The sequence below is a fragment of the Penicillium vulpinum genome (assembly GCF_028829585.1).
Source record: "Penicillium vulpinum strain IBT 29486 chromosome Unknown utg000002l_segment0_segment0, whole genome shotgun sequence".
Taxonomy (NCBI): Eukaryota; Fungi; Ascomycota; class Eurotiomycetes; order Eurotiales; family Aspergillaceae; genus Penicillium; species Penicillium vulpinum.
Window position 1 is genome coordinate 3,711,471 of NW_026643242.1, and position 21,721 is coordinate 3,733,191.

The following is a 21,721-nucleotide window of genomic DNA, read 5'->3' on the forward strand; positions in this document are numbered from 1 at the left end:
ATGTGCGTTTGATTTAGACTGTGGAACCAATACTATTTAGAAATGGACCCGAAAGAAGCTTATGGGATACCTTTCTAGAGGGACAAAAAAAACAGTGATATTTCTTGCTGTATGTATCCCTGAAAACGTGACACTTTGAATGAAGTTTGTAATGCTGTAGGCATAGCGATAGCTCAAGCACCTGAGCAAAGATAATCTACTTCTTCATAAGAACCTAATTGTAGACGTGCAAAATCTGAACCAAATCGTCGGGTATATACGCATATGTGAACATGTAACGTCCTCCATCAAGTGACATAATCTGATACCCATGGATTTCGAGGTCACTCAGTCTGCAAACACACTTTCTCCTGTGCATAGGCTCGATAACGAGTGATGAGATCCGTGGCGTCCAGGCCAGCCACAGCTTGGCGAGCAGAATAATATGAAACAAGGCCCTTGCCATCTATAATAACATGCGGAGGAGAGCCATCTGACATATGCCAATTGTGGGAGGATGTGTTTTGGTGATCGTTGCGAAAAATACGGTGCAAGTCCACTGCATCATTACCCCAGAAGCACCCAAAGTTCTCGCTAATGGGCTCGGTTGGATCGACCCATATCGGGAACTTATAACGGCCTAAATTATTGTCTTCCAAGTGGTGCAAGAAGGAGTAATGTTGCTGCGCACCAACAGTCCAGTCATGCAGGGTCGGACCAGTGTCGGTGTATACGGATCTCGCGATAGGATCTCGGTCAGAGCCCGCGTCTCTGGGGAGTAGCCAGCGATGCCCTTCAAATGGTGGCTCAAAGTCTTTGTGTACTTTGAAGTTCAGTGGACCCTGCCAGCGTGGAAGACTCGAAGCGCGCCAGTCATGCTTCAGTTGCGACTTTGATCGGGACGGTTGTTTCACGTGGTACAATTCGGGCAGATATGGAAGTGCAGTTCCCGGATGACTGTGAAGAAATGCGAGAGCTGCCTCGTTTATCACATTAGCCGATACCATCAGCGTGCTTGGATTGTCGAGTTTCGTCTTCACGATTGTTGAAATGGCGTTATCCTCCAGGAACACGATATCGCCGTCGATTCGGATATACATCATATTATCCTTTGCAACATTCCACTCCATTTCATGGCCGTGGGAAGAAATACTATACTCTGGTGTTTGATTCACGATAGAGTACAACCATTCCATGCTGACAGTGTCATCGGTCTGCGGCACAAAGACGACCTGATCAAGAAATCCATTATTATGGACTAGATTTTTCTTAAATCATGTCAGACTTAATTCATATAGTAGCGGCAAAACTGTGCATACCTGTAAATAGCAGTCCAAAATTGCGGTACGCTCGTGATGATGGAAGGGAACTAGAGCGACTATCTTGAAACCCTGAGGCTTAGAGTAATGACCCGTTCCTTGCGAGAATGCGAAGAATGGAGAGATCTCTTTGCGAAATAGTAATGAAAAGACATTGAAAAATATAAGCCCTGGATTAGAGTACGATAACACCGTCAAAATGATGCATGAATAGCCAATAACACCCCACAGAAGGATGAGGGTCCAATCGCGCCAGTTTGAGCGCTTATTCTCATTGTTGGACTCGACATCGCGAAGATTCTGGGTACGACCCGTGATTAACAGCTCCCGTGCCATCTGGCATTTATTCAAGAAACTGAAGGTGATGGGGAGACCATTGTGAATTTCTGGGCATTGAGGCCCAATTTAATGTCGAGCAAGACCATTTTTCCGGCAATTTGAATCAGACTTGAAGATCCGTTTTCGGGACTCGGATCCCAACAGCCACTAACAGAAACCGCTATAAAATAAGATCGACCCCCCTCAACTTTTCTCCTTAACAAAGCGTTAAAATCTACCGTGTACATTTCCGGATTGGGTAATGGGTGACGGCAAGCGGACCAAGGATGAGGAATGTGGCCGTGGAATGCAGGCGTCGACGACTTCGGAAGTTTAGCCAGAGCTTAAACAGAGCAATTCATATTCCGCATACTCCGTACAATGAACAGGTTCATCTTCATAATCCCCAAGTTGTGCTATATGTACAAAATACACAACCTTGTATGTGCTTCGGGTTTGTGTAGTTTGTCTCGTTTGTCTACCCGCTCAAATATGACGTCGCAGCACGTGCTTCCAAGGTTATCATCCAGGACCTTGGTAGAAGTTCTATTCCGAGGTTACTTCTTACTTCTACTTTTCTACAAACTTCGTTAATATTATATGCCTTTATGATAACATGAGGGCGGTCGGTCTCTTCGGCCGTTTCTGTCTCAAACGTGGACTTCCGCGTCTCCCCCGACAACATTTCAGTCGCCCGCCATGGCCCCGGCAACTACTAAAAGGCACCTCACGAAGGACCCCTGTCATAGGTGGAGTGCTTATGGCCACTCTGGCGCCAGCGGTCTTTTTGAAGCTGGCAGAAGAGAACGATGGCCACGACAAGACTGCGGAAATGCAGATGCTAGAAGCTTCGCGCGACGAGGTCCGGAAGACGGTTTCACCCGATGCGCAAGGCCTCTCCAAGCTCTGCCAAACAATATGGGTCTATCTTTATTGTTATGTCTATGATCCTATTGCTACAGGGATTCGCTTCGTCCACCTTGCCATTATATTCATTCCAGTCGTCGCCACGGTGCCCGCCATCTGGCTTGGTCGCAAAGTGCAGGACCGGGATGGCACGCGATCTGGCACATTGTGGTGGTATCGTTTCTTGGTGAAGGCAATGGAGCGGGCTGGTCCTGCTTTCATCAAGGTAGGCTAATGTCTTAATTGGCGAAGAAGTGTCGATTGAGACTGAACTGACAAGCCGACTTCTTGAATAGCTCGGCCAATGGGCTGCTTCGCGAACAGACATATTCCCACCGGAAATGTGCGACATAATGTCGTCACTTCACTCGAACGCCCCCGCTCACTCACTTCACCAAACGAAGCGTATCATTTGCAAAGCATTCAATGGACTGCCATTTGAGGACATATTCGAGGAGTTCCAGGAGGAGCCACTGGGCGTTGGCGCGATTGCACAAGTCTACAAGGCAAAATTGAAACCCAGCCTTGCTGCAACCAATGAAGAAGAATTGGGCATCGAACCACCAACACTGGGCGAGAAGGTTCGGAAAAACGTCGATGTGCTGGTCAAGAGTTCCCCACAGCGGGTGCCGTCATCGTATGTCGCGATCAAAGTGCAGCACCCTAGGGTTGAACAAATGATACATAGAGACTTGCGGATCATGTCATTTTTTGCTAACATGATAAATATCATCCCCACGATGCACTGGCTGTCTTTCCCTGATGAAGTACAACAGTTTGGGGAAATGATGAAGTTACAACTGGACCTTCGGATTGAAGCCGCCAACCTCGTCATATTCCGCCAGAAATTCAATTCTCGCACTACTGCTTGGTTCCCATACCCATACTTAGAATACACCACCCGTGAGGTGTTGGTTGAGGAATTTGCCCAGGGTATCCCATTGGCCACCTTCTTGGATATCGGAGGGGGTTTGTACCAGCACGATATTGCCAATGAAGGCCTTGATGCATTCTTGCACATGCTGCTCATAGATAATTTTGTCCATGCCGATCTCCATCCGGGGAACATCATGGTTCGTTTCTACCAGCCCAGCGAGCTGGATCTCTCTCTTGGCAAGCACTCGCGCGCGTTCAATGCCCCGACGCGGGCGGAAGTTGATGTGACGGATGCAGTCCTTGAGCGTTTACGTCCAAATCTCAATGATCCCGAGGATTGGAAGACTGCTCTTTCCCGGCTCAATGACGAGGGGTATCGACCGCAGTTGATATTTATCGACACTGGGCTTGTCACTCAGCTAAATGAGACCAATCGGCGGAACTTCCTCGACCTCTTTCGAGCTATTGCTGAATTTGACGGATACCGGGCTGGTCAACTTATGGTTGAGCGATGCCGAACACCGGAAGAGGTCATTGATCCGGAGATATTTGCACTAAAAATGCAGCATTTAGTCCTGAGTATCAAGTCTCGAACCTTTGCTCTAGGGAGTGTCAAGATTGGTGATATCCTTAGTGAGGTATTGACTATGGTCCGTGGGCACCACGTCCGGTTTGAAGGAGATTTTGTCAACGTCGTCATTTCATGTCTTCTGCTTGAAGGAATAGGACGTAGTTTGAACCCCAACCTAGATCTGTTCAAGAGGTGTGTTTTCTTCCCCAGGAGGCTTTTTGACTTGTTCAACTGAGGCTGACTTTATCTAGTGCACTTCCTATTCTACGACAATTGGGATCTGGAAGTTCATTCTTGCAAACTATTCGCTCGGGTGACTACTCAATGCTCTGGGTTTGGGTCGGCCTGGAGGCTCGTGGAATGCTGCAGGCCAGCATCGAGAGTGTTGAGCATTGCGTCAAGTACGACCAACTGTCCCCTAATATATGACCATTTGTCATTCTTCTTTTGTATCATACACGCCTGATTTCGCCACTGTTGATATAAAAACCTCAGATGGCATGCCCGTTGAATGACGATAAGACAGCCATGTTTGATTTATTTTGAAATTTTAGAGAGATAGACTTATTTTTTTTCCCAACAAGAAATCTGCATGCAAAACGTGAGAATTCCGATGTTTGAGAAGGAAAGATAAAATTAGTCCAAAGATATCATGAGCACGTGCCTATTTTCATAGACTAACGAAGAACGACCGAGGTTGTGATACAAGACAAGAGGGGAAAAGATAAATATCGTACAAACACAAGCGAAGATAGGTAATGGAACGCCAGCGCGATGCCTTCGAATAATTACAGAGTAGAGTGGAGAAGCAGACAGCCTGGTTGTTGCAGCCGTCAAACACTCTTAGCGCGAGGCCTGTTCACGAACAGCTGCGCCGCTAGCTCTCCACCAGACATCACCTCCCCATCTCATTAAGCGCTCAACGGCTGCTGTTGGTGTATCCAACGCAGGGCGGATATCGAGATGGAAAACAGGCAATCCGTGGGGATCAGGATCCCCAGAGTAGTAATCAATCACGTATCGAATTTCCTTCGGACCCGAAGGTGTCTGGCGGACGACATACCAATCGTGACGGTCAAAAGGAGGGCTTGTCCTGTTGAAATTAGAGTCAGCATTTTATAGTGTAAATAACGCGAAGACAGTCCTTACTCAAATTTGCTTGGGTACGCCCAGCTCAGTGCCTGGTATATCTGTGCCTTGGGTGACCACTCTTGAGGCCGACCCTGAAATCGGAGTAGGCGAGGCGGGGAGGTCAAGTCGAATTTACCATTCTCGTCTGCATATGTCAAGTCCATGCTCAGGTTTTCCTCGCCGCGCCGACAGTGTTCCCATCCAGACTTAAGACCCTTAGCGAATACACGCTCCCATCCCACGATTTCATCCCACGCGCCTTCGTTCAAGAAGTTGTGCACTGCAACCATCGACTCCACCGCATCCTGGGGTGTATCTGTGTGTCCTTTGCGCAGCATGGCATTGTACATTTGTTGCGGAGACGGATACTCCCAGTTACCTTCGCCGTCGCCTCTTGGGATTGAAGACCCTTCGCGCTCAATAGGAAGGTCAACAGTTTGGTTGGTAGCGCGCTCTTGGGAGATAGACGAGAACATGTAGTTCAGAGGATTTAGCTTTGACAGGGTTGAAGGTTGCGCCGTGGTGTCGGCGGGTGACTGCGGTGTTTGCGCTGGTGTAGATTTTGGGGCTGAGTAGAATGGAGAATCTTTCGACTTCATGGGGCAGCTGCTGGAGATTTCAGCATTAAGTGCTGACGAAGGTGAGGGTTTTGAGCCCGATTCATGCATCGGGCATCCTGGCTAGATAAGAGTCAGTCTAAATGATTGAAGCTGTACAGTATGCGCAAAACAAACCGGAGGAGATGCATTTGAGGTTACATGTGGAATCGAGACTGCGGAAGCTTGTGGAGTGTCTGCCCAGAACCAACCCATTTTGAAGTATGAAGCAAAGAAATTTTATGGTGAGATTCAAGGCGAGAGCGAAAGCGATAAAAGACCGGAGAAAGCGGACTTTTTTCTTATGACAAAAATCTTCCCCTCAATAGGCTGAGCCTAAAGCGGTGAGATGTAAACAATCTTCTCAGGTTGGTAGTCTACATAACGGAGTATGTAGGGCTTTATACTTCATCTTTTTATATATCCTTTTCCCCCAAGGTTGATATATCCCCGCTTATACATAGAAAAGTCGTCTGCCATACCGTCTTTGTATATTGTACGTCGTAGAGTCTAATCTGTGCTACTAGTATCCCATTACTAGTGGAACTATAGCTGATTATTATCATTCTGGCTATAACATCGAGAAGAAAAACTACATAAAAAAAGAACATCAAATTGCCATTTTACACAGGATATCCTTGATATTATCTTGAGCCAGATAAATTAAAGATTTACTTCTTACGTAGTCCTAAGGACAAAGGCCGCATACTACTCTGGTTTATATACTTCACAGCCTATTTTTCTTGTTATTACTATTACTGATGAGTTCGCTGTGCAAAATATACAAGTGCCCATAATTGAGAGCTAATTAAGGGAGAATGCTCCCGTTTCAAAAAGAGATGATAATTCCAGTTCCTCCGACTCCGATATCACAAACCCAGTCATCGCTTCGTCCCAGATAGAGCGCCAACTCAAGCTATCCAGAGCCGCAACAAAGAAAAATTCGGTCATAAGTTTCGAGATTTGTTCCCACGATTGCCACCCACGTACCATTGCGACACGGGTTAGCCGCTCGACAAACCATTGTCGTCCAGGCTGGCCAAGGGCACCTTGAGCTCCGACGAATAATGCCCAAACATAGAGTCCAAAGTTCTGATTTGGTAATCCCACAAGAAGAGACAATGCGCAGCCATCCAATGCTGTCCTGAGGTGTTTCGTAAGGGCTCGGCCCAATCCAGATGATGAAGGCGAGATAATCAGGAAATGATTGAGATAGCAAATAGAAGCCACTCGAGTGACTACTTCAATCGGATGAAGATTGGGCTCCTGATCGGCAGAACCTTCTGTGTAGACATAACTGAGAAGTTGATGCTCTGCTTCGCAGTGGAGGATGCGGAAAAAGTCTTGGTCACCAGGTTTAGTGACCGTGGGATTTGTCTGAAAAGTGATGCTAAAGAACACCATATCCCGAAGCACACGTATAATTCTCAGTAAGGATGGACTTAGGAATTTATTAGTAGAAAACCCCGTGCCTAGTCTGTTGAGAGGAGACGAAGCTAATGGCCTGATTCGCCGTTGAATCTCCGAAGGGATTGGCTGTGCGTCCCAAGTTAATGGGAAAACGGGTTTAGTCATTAGGCCGGAGGCAGCTTTGATATCGGTTCTAATTCATCAACTGTGAGCGGAAATCTTAGGGGCGAACAGGACACAAACGTACGTGATGATGGCAGACAACATAGAAGAAGAACGGATACTATCATCTGTTATTCCGCCTCGCAGATCAACCATACTTTTAAGCCCCGTTAGGTGAGTATGGACCTCGCTGAACTCTCCGATAATCATCTGTAAGCTGTTAACAACACTGCAGTGCTACAACCCGACGTTCACGAACATAATTCATACCGAACCAGTGAGGAGGTTGACTATGGTATCAAATGCCTCGTTGCTGAGTCTGCGACTCGGATCCCGTACTTTTGCGCTCATCTCTTGAATGGACTTCGCTCTCATCATACAGTAGTCAGGGTCGTCGGTAAGCACCAAGTCCCAACTACCCGATCGCTGGCTTGCGAGAACGGCTCGATGTGCAGCGCACATGCTCATCAGTCCAAAGAAACTACCCGGATCCGAGAATGAGGACCGAACCATTAGTTCCATTTCTCGGTTTGGACCTTTGCTCGTGCTCGGAAAAGTCATCGGTACGAATATGGTTTTCCCTTTGTTTTGTAGTCAGTTCTAGTTCTGGAGAAGCTCATGCAGCATGAACACCTAAAACGAACAAAACAATAGCACCGAAGATAACGTTGAATGAGTTGAGTAATACTTACAGTAATACACCAAGTGTCCAATCATCGAAGGAAGTTCATTGGTACCAGGCAATGTAAAGAAAGGATCAAGAAACCATGATGTAGGTGGATTAGGATTTGAATGGAGGGGCAAAGGATAACCAGCAGACCACTTGAGAGGACGCCCTCGATAAATTGATGTAAATCCGTCTCCAGTGTCTGTGTCCGGCATGGAAGATGAAGCAGATGACTGCGATGAAGCCCTCAAAACAAGTCTTTGTTCATCTGATCCATCAACGGCAGTCTTGGGAGCATCGGAATGTCCGCGATTTTGTTTGGATGTTCGTTTCAGCCCAGCTAGTCTCTCACGTCGGCGCACATCGCGCATGACATGAGAGCGAATAGCCTTACGTGCATTGACATCTTTAATCCTCTTGGAGGTCAAGTCATCATCGTGATCGATGAATGTAAAGGCAGGCCGATCTAGCGGCGCAGGTTTAGCCTTTGGTTCTAGTCGGGTACTTCAGTTCAAGCTCTTGATAATTGGGATCTCTCTGGTGCAACTTCATAGACAAATAGGAAACAAAAGGCAATATCACTCAAAAAAGATGTAGATTTGACCTCATAAGAGAGTCAAAAGAGCCAACAGAATCCAGGGTTCGGTAAGACCAGGTTTCCCAGCCAATATATAAGGTATATCAAAACCAGAAAGCAACTGACCTGAATGGGTATGCCGAGGCGAACCAAAGGTCAAAGGCTGCAGATGATCCATCCGAAGGCCAAGGAAAGTTCGGAATGCAAAGGACAAGAGGCAAAACACAGAAGACAAACCAATAACGAAGTGGATAGAGGCTATGCAGTGGGTGAAGGCGGATTTAGAAGAGAAAAGGAGCGTAGTTACGTTGACAATGCGGGGAGCGAGCACAAGCCCAATTCAGCGCTAATCGTCTGGGATGATCCGGTGCTCAGCGGTGTAACCTGTATTTGGAATATAAAAAAAAGACTCAAGTATTCGATAAATCTGGACTTCTTTGTCTTCGAGAGGAAAAAAACCCCCCCTTGCCCATGACGCCCAAATAATGCTAGCGAACCCGCTAAGGACAAGACAACAAAGAAAAAAAAAGAAAAAAAAAAGCCTAGGATAAAACACTGAGACAAAAAAGGGTATTCCAACATAAAAAAAAGCACTAGTTCAATCTCATGCTCGCATATCACCCAATAGTCGTGATATCAGTGCATAGCCAAAGAAGACGGCAACACAGATCCAGATTCGGTTTCGTCCAGCCCAGCCTTGACCAGCCTCTCTGGCAACGTGTCCACCGTCAACGACAGAACCAATTCCAGGAGCACTACCGTTTGGTCGCCGACGTAAAGCACTTGTCTCTGGAGAACACTTAGTAGGCGCATCGGGATCAGGTAAAATTTGGCCGGTGGCGGAATCGATGCGATGTTCTTTCATCCAAGCCCAGTTTTCCTGGTCAAGTTCAGGCCATTCTGTGCGGAACTTCAAGCCTCCATCTCCGGCCTTGACATTGTTGATACCCTTGGAAGTTCGAGTGACGCCAGCAGTGGCGCTGGCATGAGAACCTCCTCCGGTCGAGTTCCACCACCGAGATCGTGCGGCAAGCACTCTGCGCTCACTCTCTGAACCACTAACACTTCCGGTGGTCATCTCTTCGCTAGTCATGAAAGAGAGAAGACCGATGAGAATGGTTGAGACTTCCCAGGCGGGGTTGAAAGATTTGGGGTGGAAGTCACTGATGCTTAGACAAAGTCGAGTGGAAGGCTGAAATCGGCCACTGGGTGTGTGCATTCGGATGGCAGGAGGAGCAAATGGGTACTCTGGAGGGAAAATCAATGTACCCCAGTACTGTCCATTTTCATAAGGAGTCCCTGGAGGTCCAGTAAGGATGTAATGCCATCTAGAGCAGGTTAACTTCGGAGTTCGACGGCAATGCGGCAATGAGAGGGGATATATTACTCACTCAAGAATATTAGTCTCAGATGGATGGGTCACAATAAATGGGGTGGGATCCTTTTGGATATTTTGGTATTCACGAGTGAGCTATAGTAGATGCTGTTAAACACTATCCATAAATAACCGATTGGCCTGAGGTCTGGCCACTTACCCGCTTGAAAGCCGCTTTTGTCGCCATCTTTAGTAATATGGGTAGAAACAAGAGACTTTGCAGAGCAAAACAAGACAAGTTAGTGTTTTATGAGCACCGAGAAAGTGAATCTCGAGGAAATAAAATGAACAGGGAAAGAAGTTGCAGAGTCAAAAAGGTGGATTGTCGCAATCAGGTGTTCACGTCCGCTGGGTCACATGATGTGTTGGTTCCATATCTTGCGGGTTCGGCATGCGCACCCCCGATCTGTTCCCCGGAGGCCGAAAGTTTTGGCCATTGTAGCCGCAAAATGTCTTCCTCTTTTGCCGAAGGAGACGAGAGTGTTAGTGCATATATCAGGCAGCTTATGGACTGCCTGGATGCTCAGTTGACAATATACTGACTTCTATCCGCTTCTAGGTCTTCGAGCGTTTGCAACAGCGAGCAGACCCTAAGGTATTAGAAGAGCAACAGCAGGCCGTGAATGAGCGCATGCAAGCTATTTACCAAAAGGCCCAGAATCGACTTGCTGAATTGGTATGTTCTTCAAATCCCAAAAACCTGATGACAACAGGCAATTCGCGTTTACTTGCGGAGTTTCCCGGCTGATCGCGATATCCATTAGATCGACGAAAACTCGACCTTGCCCTGCACCATCTCCTCTGTTCAAGTCACCAGTGCCCCTCATACCCGAAGAAGCTTCCTTGAGCGCAACCTGAGCCCGCTTTTGAGCGCAAACAAGGGTCGGGCCTATACACTGTCCGAAGCGTTGCGGGAAGTGTCGGCTACCGCAGATAAACTTGGACGTTTCGGTATGAGATGACGGGATAATAATGATGATGAATGACTACTAAAATCATCTCAGATCTATTCCATCAACCTATTTCTGTTTACTTGGATGAGTCGCAAGGCCAAAATGGCATGCGCAACATCGATGTCCATCTGGCGACGCGAGAGAAGTCCCGCGTGCTGATGAAGACTGGAACAGACTTGGGTAACGCCGAAGGCTCAGCATATGGCAACCTTCTCTGGCGCAATGTCTTTGGTGGTGCTGAGACTTTGAACTTGAACGCTTCGCTCGGTACCCGGACGCGGTCCGCTTACCAGGCTGCATTCGAGACTCCGATCTTGGGTGATCCCGATTTCCGTCTAGAAATTGGCGGTATTGCAAGCTCCACCCAGAAGTCTTGGGCAAGCCACGAGGAGGTTCTCAAAGGTGGTTGGAGCAAGCTCCGATGGATGTCCAACTCGGGCCACCGTCACGAATTTGGATATAACGGTTTCTGGAGACAGCTTACTGGTCTTGCAGAGAATGCCTCCCCTACCGTCCGCGCAGATGCAGGAGACAGCGTGAAGAGCAGTATTTTCCATAGCTGGGTTAATGACCAGCGGGACAATGCACTTCTGCCATCTCGTGGTTTCTATGTCAAGGCCTTCAACGAGCTGGCCGGATTTGGCCCACTCAAGGGAGATGTGTCTTTCTGGAAGTCGGAAATTGAGACACAAGGTGCAATCCCTATTCCAATCCCAGGAATCAAGGGTGATAGCGGCGTCAGCCTCACCACTGGATTTCGTGCCGGTCTTCTCTGCCCCCTTGGACTGGAGTCCAATCCCCGCCCTCAAATTTCCCGTGTCAATGACCGCTTCCAGCTCGGAGGACCTACTGATGTCCGTGGATTCCGTCTCTGCGGTCTCGGTCCTCGCGAAGGTGTTGATTCACTAGGCGGTGATGTGTACGCCGCTGGAAGCGCCAATCTGCTGTTCCCGCTTCCCCGAATTGGTTCCGAGAAGCCAGTGCGGTTCCAGGCCTTTTTGAACGGTGGCCGCTTGCTTTCTCTGCAAACCTCACAGAAAGCCACTCCTACTACTAATGGTGAGGTGCAGAATGCCCTGGTCTCAACACTCTCTGAACTACAAAACGGACTGCCCAGTGTCGCAGCTGGCTTCGGTATTGTGTATGCTCACCCTGTGGCCCGCTTCGAGCTCAACTTTTCCTTGCCTTTGGTGTTGCGAAAGGGCGAAGAAGGCCGCAAAGGCCTGCAGCTGGGCATCGGTATCAATTTCCTGTAAACATCGACAAGTAGATTTCTTGTGGATTCAACCATACCACTTATATATCTCTTTGCCAATTCCAATTAAGTTCAAAGTCATGTTGGAGCATTCTAAATACAAGAAGAAAGACATCTTCTGCCCTACATTTGAGTTTAGTTCGCTGGGCCCGGGCCCGCGAGCCGACTAGAAGCTTAGTCATCTAAACATCATTCTGAGGTTGAGGCCATTTGGAGCTTCGAAGCTCTACAACAATCCACAACTTAGCCAGTCGCTACTCTCCGAGAACCCCAAGCACGTCCTATATCCTAACAGGAACTAGCGATCTTCTGATCTTCACGCCGTCAGTCGCGGCAATGGCCCAATACTATCCACAACAGCAGGGCTACGCCCCCCAGGGCTCCGCACCACAGAATCTCCAGTTCTTCCCCTCGTCCTACTCTTCGGTCTCCGGTCACACAACCCCCTCACAAGCATCCTATGGCACCGGGTTTGGTGGACCTCCCAATCCCTCCGCGCAGACTTACCCTGCCGGGAGTGGGTATGGGGGCTTCGGGTCCCCGGCCGCTGGCGTCAGTGGACGGATGGGCGAACAGGGCGGCTTGAGGACGGGTTGGTTGGCTGCATTTGGGACGGAGGGGTATGATGGCGAACCGCCGTTGCTTGAGGAGTTGGGTGTCAACTTCGAACATATTCGGACCAAGGTTAGTTGAATCCTTGATTTTATATTGAGCGCATTCAGGAGACGTGGGTTCTGGGCTTTGCGGGTAGCTTGTGGTTTACCACGGGTTTAATCTAATTGGACTGTTCTGATTGACAATGAATGTCGATGTTGGATGCTAACTATTCCATTCTCCAGACTCTGACTGTCCTGAATCCCTTCGCCTCTATCGATAATCATCTTATGGACGACAGCGATCTCTATGGAGCTCTGCTCTACATCGTCTTGTACGGCACTTTTCTCCTCCTTTCAGGCAAGGTGTTCTACGGCTATATCTACGGTGTCGCCGTTTTCGGTACCGTTGCTTTGCATCTGATCCTCAGTCTCATGTCGCCCGCTCTCGACACCGTCCCAACTCCCAACGCCGCCGACCCTATCAACTACAACCCCCACCACAAACCTTCCATGTCCGGTGCCTCGGCCGCAGGCCATTTCTCTGCTACCCTGACCTTCCCGCGCTCCGCTAGTGTGTTGGGCTACTGCTTTCTTCCTTTGGTGCTCACCAGTCTCATTGGTATCATGATTCCCATGGACACCATGTTCGGCTATCTCTTGACCATTGCCGCTGTTGGCTGGTGCACATACAGTTCGTCGGGAATGTTCTGCGCTGTGGCGCGCATGAGTGGCATGAGGGGCCTGGTGGCGTATCCGTTGGCTCTGTTCTATGTTGTTTTTGGGATTATGGGTATCTTCTCTTCGCGCGGCACCGGCTCGCTGGCTGCGAAGACAGGTGCGGCCTGAAAAGGTCGGGCTTCAGTTGATACACGTTCTCTGTCTATGCATTGCATGGATGGTCTTTTTTCCGCTAGTGGCTGCGATGTCTAGAGTCTTAGTTCTAGGCCAGCCTTTGCATTTTAATCATGAATATTATGAAATTCCAGCTGTGTTTATACATCATTCATTATGCATTATTAGATTCATCATGTCTTCTCGACTGTAAGCGTTATAGTCCTTCACTTGATGCAAACAAGCCCATATTCTCATGTCAAATCATGTGCAAATCAACATAAGGATCATGTATTCGTTGCGCCCTGGGTTGGTGCCCATCTAGACAGCCACTCTCTCGCCTTCTCCAAGTCGCCACCTGCAGCTTCGGCTCCTGCAATACACCATGGTAGATCATACACCTTGTCATTCCATTCAGTGCTCTCTGCTGCAATCAACTCTGCGAGATTGCGACGGTGTTGACTTGTTTCATCAGCACAGAGGTATAAAGGAGCCGTGTTAGGCATATTCGGCTGGGTATTGAGAGCTTCGACAAGTGGGCGCGTCAACTTCATGGTTTCCGCCACGCTCATTGCGACTGGAGAGCCAGAGTCAGATGTCATTTTCTGCTTTGCCGTTTTGCAATACTCATTTTGACACCAGGGCTTTCCACATCCCGTCATCATCTGGGAAAGATAGCGACGTTCAATGCGACGACGCAGTGCTTTGCCCTCTGGGTCGTGCGTATCCACATACAGCGGTCCGAAACAGAAACTGCACAGGCCAACAGACTCATTTCCGGCTTTGTTCAACGTCCTGCCGCAATTTTTGTTCATACAAATACGAGGTGCAGGTCGAGAAAGGCGTTCTAGGTCGTGGTGACGAAGATGGGTGTTCATGTCCCGTAATCTGATAATCTTATTACACAGATGGCACTCGGTGGTGCGTCCTCCATCCACCAGTTCGTGTGGAGTGAGGCCGGAGAGCATCACCTCGGGGTCGCGGAAATCAGGGTCAGAATCGCCTTTCTGTGGCACAAGAAGATGGCAGAATTGACAGAGAATCAACTTCCCAGGACAATCTGTAGAACGGTGTTGCGCAAGACTAGGAAGTCCTTCGAAATCTCCAGCACAGTCGGTACATTGGTATGTTTGGTGGAAGATAGCGTCATGTTTTTCTTTGCTTGGTGCGTCATTGCCATGGCCAGAATCGTGTGAACAGTGCCAGTGGCCTTGCCACTCTGGAGACCGCTTCTGGAAGACATTCTGGCACTGCGGACATAATATATTATTGCGGAGGCAGAAGTTCTCGTGGAGAACTAGTGTTCGTTCAGGAACCCATTGCTGGCAGTTCTTGCACTGCACATCGCCAGCCTCGTGGAAATCTTCCGTCTCATTATGACTAACAGACGAACCCTCTATATTCACTGTGATCCGCAGATGGTATTTTGATGGCGATTTTTGCTGTAGATCAGATGATTCACTGCTTGCAGGATCAGCGTGAACCGATATATAGAGGGCCTCGGCGCCTTCCAAAATCACATTGGTGGACCGAAGCTCGAATTTCTTAGGCGACTGGCTCGAGAAATCCCCCAAGGCATGCATGTCTGATCTCGGACGGCTTCTTTGGCGAGTAGAAAAGGGACTAGCAAAAAGACTCACTTCCGGGTTGTCCGTAGTAAGCTCAACCTGAATGTTGTCCTGGCGGTTCCAATCTCGAAGCTCATAATCCACATATTCCCCAGGCAATACTTGGGCAGTGACATTTTCTCCAATGCTGAGGATACCACCGATCGAACTGCCACTAGTCGTACCCGGCGCGCGTGAAGCCTTTTCCAATCTCTTCTGTAGCGTTTCTCGGGCCTGCTCCTCCGACAACGCGACGATATCAACCTCAAGATCCGTATCCACAACGCATATTCCTTCACCTTCGGGAAACACCTTATCCACCAAGAACCTGAATGACTCGCTCCGGATACCCGGCACTGTCAAAAGCTCGCCCATCGTGATGGTCGTAAAGTTGTCCCGCAAGTATCTTTCCAGAAGTGCCTTCCAGTCTTCGGGATCATATCCAGCTTCCAGTGGGCGGAGACGAACATAGGTGCCCTTAGGCAGTTGCTTCGCATGTACTGTGACCATGGGGCCAGTCCGTGGTGAGGGTTCACTTTCTATTTGAGATATCACCAGGTCTTGTGGTTCGCCACTTTCGCTCAAAAAATCTTCGTCCTTGATATCGAGTGAGTCTCTGAGCAATGTGCTCAGTGCGACTTCATTCTCTTCAGCAGAGAACTCCCGAATGCCTGCATAGATGAACCGGCCATTTAGAGGATTAACAATACGGAAGATTAATGGGTGGGGTAGTTGCTGCTGACGTTGCTCGACCTCGTGACGAGCGCGCAATTCGGCGGCGAAGGTATGGTGATTAAAGGGATCGAATGTCGAAGTAAGTACACGAGGATTCCCGGAGGAAACAGCTTGAAGCGGAGCGGCAGCTAGCAGCTGTTCGAGCGCAGATTGCGGTAGAGTGATTTTGTCACCGGTCAGTCGATGCGCCCGCTCTGGCAATGCGACTAGCAGCTGGGACGACCAGGTTAAAGTATCTTGGGCCATTATGGATAAGTGATAATCAGAACGAGAGAATATATTCTTTAATATGAATAATTTCAAGGCGGAGGGGACGGACCGCAATAGCAGCGAAGGCGACAAAAATCAATTCCCATACTTGAGGATCACCCGCTTCTCTCCCCGCCTATTATTATTGTATAGCTAATGAGGGATTGAGGGGACCTTCTTTTTATCTTTTTCTTTTTGGGGGGGGCGGGGTCATCTTGTATGAATGATATATAAAGCAACCTTTAAACTCTGTAATTTCCACTTTAATAGACGTAAATAGCTCCTAGTGTATCTTGATATGTATGAATTAGAACCTATAGTATAATTAATTCTGCCTGACAAAAGCCAGGTTTTGTCAAATGTGCCGCTATTGCGCTCTACAGAGCCGATAAGAGAGATAAGAGTTTCAATTCTGGAAGCCTCCACGCTTGACCTCATACTTCGAAGGTTCGCTTTAAAATAAATTTAATGTACATGTAATAAGTTGACCGGTCGATTACTAATATAATAGATTCGGTCCAATTTAATACAAGTCCCCACGCATTCGGCCGCGAACACTTGTATTGCACCAATCACACTGCAGGACAGGTTAGTATACGTTCTCATTTAATCATGGGGCCTTTGGTGAATTTGTACCAATGTCTTTGAGCATCCTTCATTGTGTTCAATACAGTAATCACCCTGACAGCCTTGGCATGTGTGTTGGCATTCCAGCTTACAGGAAGCACACTACTATTGTTAGAAGGAAGCGACATCCTAAAGCCGAAGAAGCTACTCACTGTTGGCCCACATTCCCAGCAATCTTTGCTTACACCTCGTTCCAATCTCTGCATGACAAGGATCAGTGACATGGATAGTTGGTGGGAGCGTATTCAATTTCAACATACCTCACGTTCTTGCAGTTCAGCAGCAGTGGCGTGGACTGCAGTCTGATGCGGGGACAGACTTAGTCGAAGACGTTGCGGGTTGGGTAGACAGTTTCCACAGAACCATTTATTGCAGCGATGGCACCAACGGTTGGTGAGACAGTCCGCGCAGCGGGCAATGAGGACCGGATGCTCGCCTGGGATTAGCCCGGGCCGTTTTGCCGCTGCAACGCTAGATGAGTGCAATGGCGGGGGGCTAAGCATCGGAAATTGAATATCTGAGGACTGACCCCAAATAGCCGGACCTTCGGGGGAACTGTGGCAACCGTCACATCCACGGGGTCCGAGGGCTACGGTCGCCATGGTAGGTCCGAGCAACGGAACCTCAGCTGGGGTGCCTTCCTCCGTGGACAAGCTGTATAGGTCGGGATCATGTCTCGGGCCACGACAGAGAGTAGCATCAAAGGCAATTATGCCCTCACACTTCTTAAGTACCTGGGCCCAGCCTTCCTCCGGGGTGTGCTTGAAAAGCTTCCCTGATGCGCTATACCACTCGTTTTGCTGTTCTACTGACGTGGATCCGGAGGCTCCGTCTCCCTGATCAGAGTCAGATGCAGTCTGACTGTGTATCCGCGAAGTTCCCACACGAGTTTCCCACCAGTCTCGGTATCGGGGACGTGGCACTGCCCGAGGGCCCGTGTGCATGGGAGAGAAATGATAGATACCCTTCACTCGCGGCGTACCCGGAGGGCGTGTAGGCCGAACGGCATGCTGAATGACCTGCATGAGCTTGCGTTCGTTGAGATGGCGACATTCACGAATAGACAGGATATTGACATTAAAGCGATCCGTCAAAATGATGTCGGCCACCAGATCAGCCGGCACTGATACCCCATCCAAAATGAGAGTGCGTACATCTTGTAGTATATCTCTACGCTCGAGGCTCGTAAAAATACGGTTCAATGGGGCGGAATAAACCTCGTCCTCTGTCTGGGAACCATTCTCCGCTTGTGTTACTGTAGAGAGCTCTGTACCCCGACAGCGGGACAAATCAAGATGCCGGAATACATATGGCGTCTGGGTAATCACGGTGTGTAGGCGGCGTGAAGTTGAGCTCAATGTCATCAACGAGGATGCTGATAGATATGGTGCCATCTGGTCGAGGATCAAGCTATTGCTTAGGACATCCTCTAGTCCAATTTGAGGGGGTGCGGGCGCTAGAGATTGTACATTTGATACCACCCGTTCGGTGGCCAGTTCACGTACGACAGGCTCCAGGCCGAGTTCCTTCAGAGTCAAGCGGCGAGATCCATAAAAATCGGGGGCGCGGCTAATGAGGTCCCGTCTATAGGCATTCATGACGCCTACCGCGATGTCCTCTCGGAATCCAAAGGGCGAGGCATTGGGTTGGATATCCCGGAGGGCAGCGCGGGCTTTGACCAGCTCGCTTTCCAAGAGATTGATAGTTGATTGTAAGACGGCAGGCATGGCTTCAGTTCTCTTAGGATCAATGGCCAAAGCTATAGAAGACCACAGGTCGGACATAGTCCGGTAGATTTATATCAGGCAATGGAAATCAAGGTTAAAGTTGGAAAGTATAGAAAAGAAAGGTGGGGAGAGAGAGGGGGGAGGGGAAAAAGAAATAGTTTAAATGAAGGGATCTGGATGAATGTACGAAGTACGAAGTACTAATCTAATAATTAGATTGTCTGATCATTTTCCCCGAGTCAGATTTGGAAAAAAAAAAAAAAAGGGAAAAAATGGAATATTAAAAAAAAGAAAAGAAAAGCGAAGTACACATATAGTACAGCCCGGGGCCATACATAAGGTATAGAACCAATGGAGCTGTGGAGTTGCGGAGACACATAGAAGATTGCCATTTTTGGAAGATGATATAAGATGATATAAGATTAGTTATATAATATAACTCGATTAAGTAAAGAGAGATTGGAGGTTCTAAGATTTTAACCCAACCCATAAATGGACTGTCGGTCAACGGAGATTCACCCTATAAAGATCCATGTACGGAGTACTCCGTATTATGTATATCTCTATATCTCTATATCTCTATATCTCTATATCTCTATATCTCTATATTTATATACTTGTAAAGAATTACAATCTCTTCAATTCCATATACGCATCATGATTCTCCAACTCTAAACTTCTACAGTTTGGCCAAGGGAGAAGGGAGAAGGACAAGGTACCTTGAAATACTTAAAGTGGAAGTGCCGGATACTTCCCCAAAGTATGGGGTGACTAAGTGGATCCGGTATCCATCTAGGACAAGGGGGTACCTAGGTAGGTATCCCGGCAGTCCAAAGTACATTTGGCGTTAAGAGTCCAGGACGTTGGGAAATGATCCACACAGGTCACGCGCAAATCTGCATCAGTCCAAGCCGGCAAGGGGGGAAATGCGTTCGGTTTAATAGTGTCTATATTACCCGATGTGTACATAGTAGTATACTCCGTACTAGTGCTACTACACGTTCACACCTAGCCAACTCTTGATTTTTAACGTATGTGGGAATAGTATACGGAATACAAAGAGCATATGCACAAAGTATACAACATACCGCTGTATACTAATACATTTCTCAGAGACACTGGGGGTTTTCCAAGATTAATCTGCCAAGACAATAGTCAGAGATCCCTGGAATTCCGCGCCAAGGCCGATTGAGACATCTCTGATCTACACGGTCCGCATCATCATGCCAAGCCTTCACTCGAAGAGCTATGTACCGTATACTATTCCGTAGAACAGTGTTGTTTCGAGATAAGCTGAAGCTGCCAAGCCCTGTAATGCGGTTTCTCCTTTTCCTTCGCCCGAGGGAGAAAAAGAAAAAAAAAGCAATCATGGTACTCCGTACTCTGATCTAGTTTTTGGGTCTTGTACATCAGACCAATCCTACATTCAGTACGAGACAGATGGCTGATCTACTACATGTATATGGACGGAGAGTATTTACCGAGGCCAAGCAGGCAGTCGTCTCCCCTCCCTGCCCCCCAGAGGTTGCCAAGGAATAGTTACACCTCTACGGAGTACACATCATCAGAAATTAGTCCGATCCAGACACGTCGCACAATTATGTATTCACTTGGGGGTGAGAATTATCAGGGTAGGATTAGAACTAGTGATACAATGTCGTGTCGATCGTTTCCCCCCCAAAGGATTCACGCCCCTTTCGAGAGGCCTCTACTTCCACAGCTTCGACACGGCCACCTCCTTGTCATCGTGCTTGTTGAGAATCTTGGCGGTGGCCAGATCAAAGTCTTCTTGTGTGACATGAACCCGACGCTCGCGGAGAGCATACATGCCTGCCTCTGTGCAGACGCCCTTGAGCTCGGCTCCAGAGCACCCGTTCATCTTCTCGGCAATCTTGGTCAAGTTGATTCCACGGGTCAGGTTCATCGATCGAGAGTGAATCCGCAAGATATCGGCACGAGCTTCGACCCTACAAAGGACAAGTAAAGTTAGCATCGTACCCAAGAGACAAGGAATAAGTCCTAAAATATCTGGGAGCGGAGAGGGGTGAACTAACGATGGAGGGGGGAATTCGATCTTTCGATCAATTCGCCCTGGCCGAAGGAGGGCCGGATCCAGAATATCCAGTCGGTTTGTCGCCATGATAATCTTAATGTTCTTCGTTGGCTCGAAACCGTCCAACTGGTTCAACAACTCCAGCATGGTACGTTGCACCTCCGAGTCACCACCTCCTGATGAATCTATCCGGCTTGATCCAATACTGTCAATCTCATCCATGAAGATGATACTGGGTGCGTGCTCTCGTGCCATGACGAAAAGCTCACGCACCATCCGACTACCCTCGCCGATATATTTCTGTACCAGCTCTGAACCACTCACTCGGATGAATCGACAGTCGGTATGGTGAGCCGCTGCTCGAGCAAGCAAGGTCTTGCCGGTTCCGGGTGGGCCGTAAAGCAAGACACCCTTCGGCTGTGCGATGCCCAAAGATTCGAACAGCTCCGGGTGCTTGAGGCCAAGCTCAATCACTTCTTTGATTTCCTTGATTTGCTGGTCTAGGCCACCAATCATGTCGTAAGTGCTGTCTGGAACCTTCTCGACCATCATGAGTGCAACCAGAGGATCGACCGAGGATGGCAACATCTTCTCTAGCTTGTAGGAGTCAGATAGGAGAGCAACTCGCTTACCCACAACGAGTTTGCTAATGTCCACACCGTCGGAGATATCCACCACTGCGATCAAGGAAACCGTAGCGTTAGCATAAGCCCGGTCATCAAAAACCAAGATTGAAATGAACGAAGCCTACCGTATTTGCCTTCTGGGTGTACCTTCACTAGGACCTTCTTGGTGCTCATCACCTTCACTACCTCACCAACGTAGGAGCCAGGTTGTTGCAACAAGCCAAGCTCTTCGCGCAGTAGACGGACTCTCGAGTTGTAGTCATTGCGCTGCGCTTCTAATCGTCGTAGAACGGCCTGACCTTGAATAATCTCGAGCTTCATGCCCTCGATTTTATTGCGATAGTAGTTGTCCAGAGCCATGATGGCGAATAAGGCGATGACGCTATGGAGACTCAAAGGCTGTCTGTCTTCCACAGAACAGGTGGAGTAAAGAGAAAAGACCTTTGTCTTTCTACTCAGAAGATGATATATCGGGAATTTTTCAGAGGAGAGGATGTAGCTCAGGAGCAGAAATGGAGGAGTTGAAGCTGGGATTTTGGCAAGCAGAGCAGTCCAGTTGTACGTGAAGCTCAGGT

General features: G+C 48.4%; 10 protein-coding genes across 10 annotated transcripts; 3 read left to right on the plus strand and 7 right to left on the minus strand.

The window, feature by feature from the left end:
* Positions 1 to 323: 323 nt before the first annotated feature.
* On the minus strand, positions 324 to 1,634 carry N7479_004478 (uncharacterized protein; the record flags this gene model as incomplete). Its single annotated transcript, XM_057252175.1, has 2 exons — positions 324 to 1,247; positions 1,299 to 1,634. 2 exons carry the CDS (start codon positions 1,632 to 1,634, stop codon positions 324 to 326), a joined length of 1,260 nt encoding a protein of 419 aa, XP_057111500.1.
* Positions 1,635 to 2,232: 598 nt separating this feature from the next.
* On the plus strand, positions 2,233 to 4,398 carry N7479_004479 (ABC1 kinase family protein; the record flags this gene model as incomplete). Its single annotated transcript, XM_057252176.1, has 3 exons — positions 2,233 to 2,748; positions 2,819 to 4,161; positions 4,221 to 4,398. The coding sequence occupies 3 exons, from the start codon at positions 2,233 to 2,235 to the stop codon at positions 4,396 to 4,398; spliced, it is 2,037 nt and encodes a 678-aa protein (XP_057111501.1).
* A 414-nt stretch (positions 4,399 to 4,812) lies between these two features.
* Positions 4,813 to 5,912, minus strand: N7479_004480 (holocytochrome c synthase CYC3; the record flags this gene model as incomplete). Its single annotated transcript, XM_057252177.1, has 3 exons — positions 4,813 to 5,062; positions 5,119 to 5,780; positions 5,835 to 5,912. 3 exons carry the CDS (start codon positions 5,910 to 5,912, stop codon positions 4,813 to 4,815), a joined length of 990 nt encoding a protein of 329 aa, XP_057111502.1.
* A 588-nt stretch (positions 5,913 to 6,500) lies between these two features.
* Positions 6,501 to 8,690, minus strand: N7479_004481 (uncharacterized protein; the record flags this gene model as incomplete). The annotated part of the gene is made up of 5 exons (XM_057252178.1): positions 6,501 to 7,299; positions 7,354 to 7,478; positions 7,539 to 7,804; positions 7,961 to 8,428; positions 8,639 to 8,690. The coding sequence occupies 5 exons, from the start codon at positions 8,688 to 8,690 to the stop codon at positions 6,501 to 6,503; spliced, it is 1,710 nt and encodes a 569-aa protein (XP_057111503.1).
* A 426-nt stretch (positions 8,691 to 9,116) lies between these two features.
* N7479_004482 (ubiquitin-conjugating enzyme E2) lies at positions 9,117 to 10,074 on the minus strand (the record flags this gene model as incomplete). The annotated part of the gene is made up of 3 exons (XM_057252179.1): positions 9,117 to 9,840; positions 9,904 to 9,983; positions 10,048 to 10,074. The coding sequence occupies 3 exons, from the start codon at positions 10,072 to 10,074 to the stop codon at positions 9,117 to 9,119; spliced, it is 831 nt and encodes a 276-aa protein (XP_057111504.1).
* Positions 10,075 to 10,336: 262 nt separating this feature from the next.
* Positions 10,337 to 12,096, plus strand: sam50 (SAM complex subunit SAM50; the record flags this gene model as incomplete). Its single annotated transcript, XM_057252180.1, has 4 exons — positions 10,337 to 10,369; positions 10,447 to 10,563; positions 10,652 to 10,838; positions 10,892 to 12,096. 4 exons carry the CDS (start codon positions 10,337 to 10,339, stop codon positions 12,094 to 12,096), a joined length of 1,542 nt encoding a protein of 513 aa, XP_057111505.1.
* Positions 12,097 to 12,431: 335 nt separating this feature from the next.
* N7479_004484 (transporter YIP1) lies at positions 12,432 to 13,537 on the plus strand (the record flags this gene model as incomplete). The annotated part of the gene is made up of 2 exons (XM_057252181.1): positions 12,432 to 12,779; positions 12,935 to 13,537. 2 exons carry the CDS (start codon positions 12,432 to 12,434, stop codon positions 13,535 to 13,537), a joined length of 951 nt encoding a protein of 316 aa, XP_057111506.1.
* Positions 13,538 to 13,809: 272 nt separating this feature from the next.
* N7479_004485 (putative ubiquitin fusion degradation protein (Ufd1)) lies at positions 13,810 to 16,110 on the minus strand (the record flags this gene model as incomplete). The annotated part of the gene is made up of 1 exon (XM_057252182.1): positions 13,810 to 16,110. The coding sequence occupies one exon, from the start codon at positions 16,108 to 16,110 to the stop codon at positions 13,810 to 13,812; it is 2,301 nt and encodes a 766-aa protein (XP_057111507.1).
* A 526-nt stretch (positions 16,111 to 16,636) lies between these two features.
* On the minus strand, positions 16,637 to 18,524 carry N7479_004486 (uncharacterized protein; the record flags this gene model as incomplete). The annotated part of the gene is made up of 3 exons (XM_057252183.1): positions 16,637 to 16,690; positions 16,794 to 16,940; positions 17,001 to 18,524. 3 exons carry the CDS (start codon positions 18,522 to 18,524, stop codon positions 16,637 to 16,639), a joined length of 1,725 nt encoding a protein of 574 aa, XP_057111508.1.
* Positions 18,525 to 20,175: 1,651 nt separating this feature from the next.
* On the minus strand, positions 20,176 to 21,506 carry N7479_004487 (proteasome regulatory particle base subunit RPT6; the record flags this gene model as incomplete). Its single annotated transcript, XM_057252184.1, has 3 exons — positions 20,176 to 20,434; positions 20,522 to 21,197; positions 21,272 to 21,506. 3 exons carry the CDS (start codon positions 21,504 to 21,506, stop codon positions 20,176 to 20,178), a joined length of 1,170 nt encoding a protein of 389 aa, XP_057111509.1.
* Positions 21,507 to 21,721: the final 215 nt, after the last annotated feature.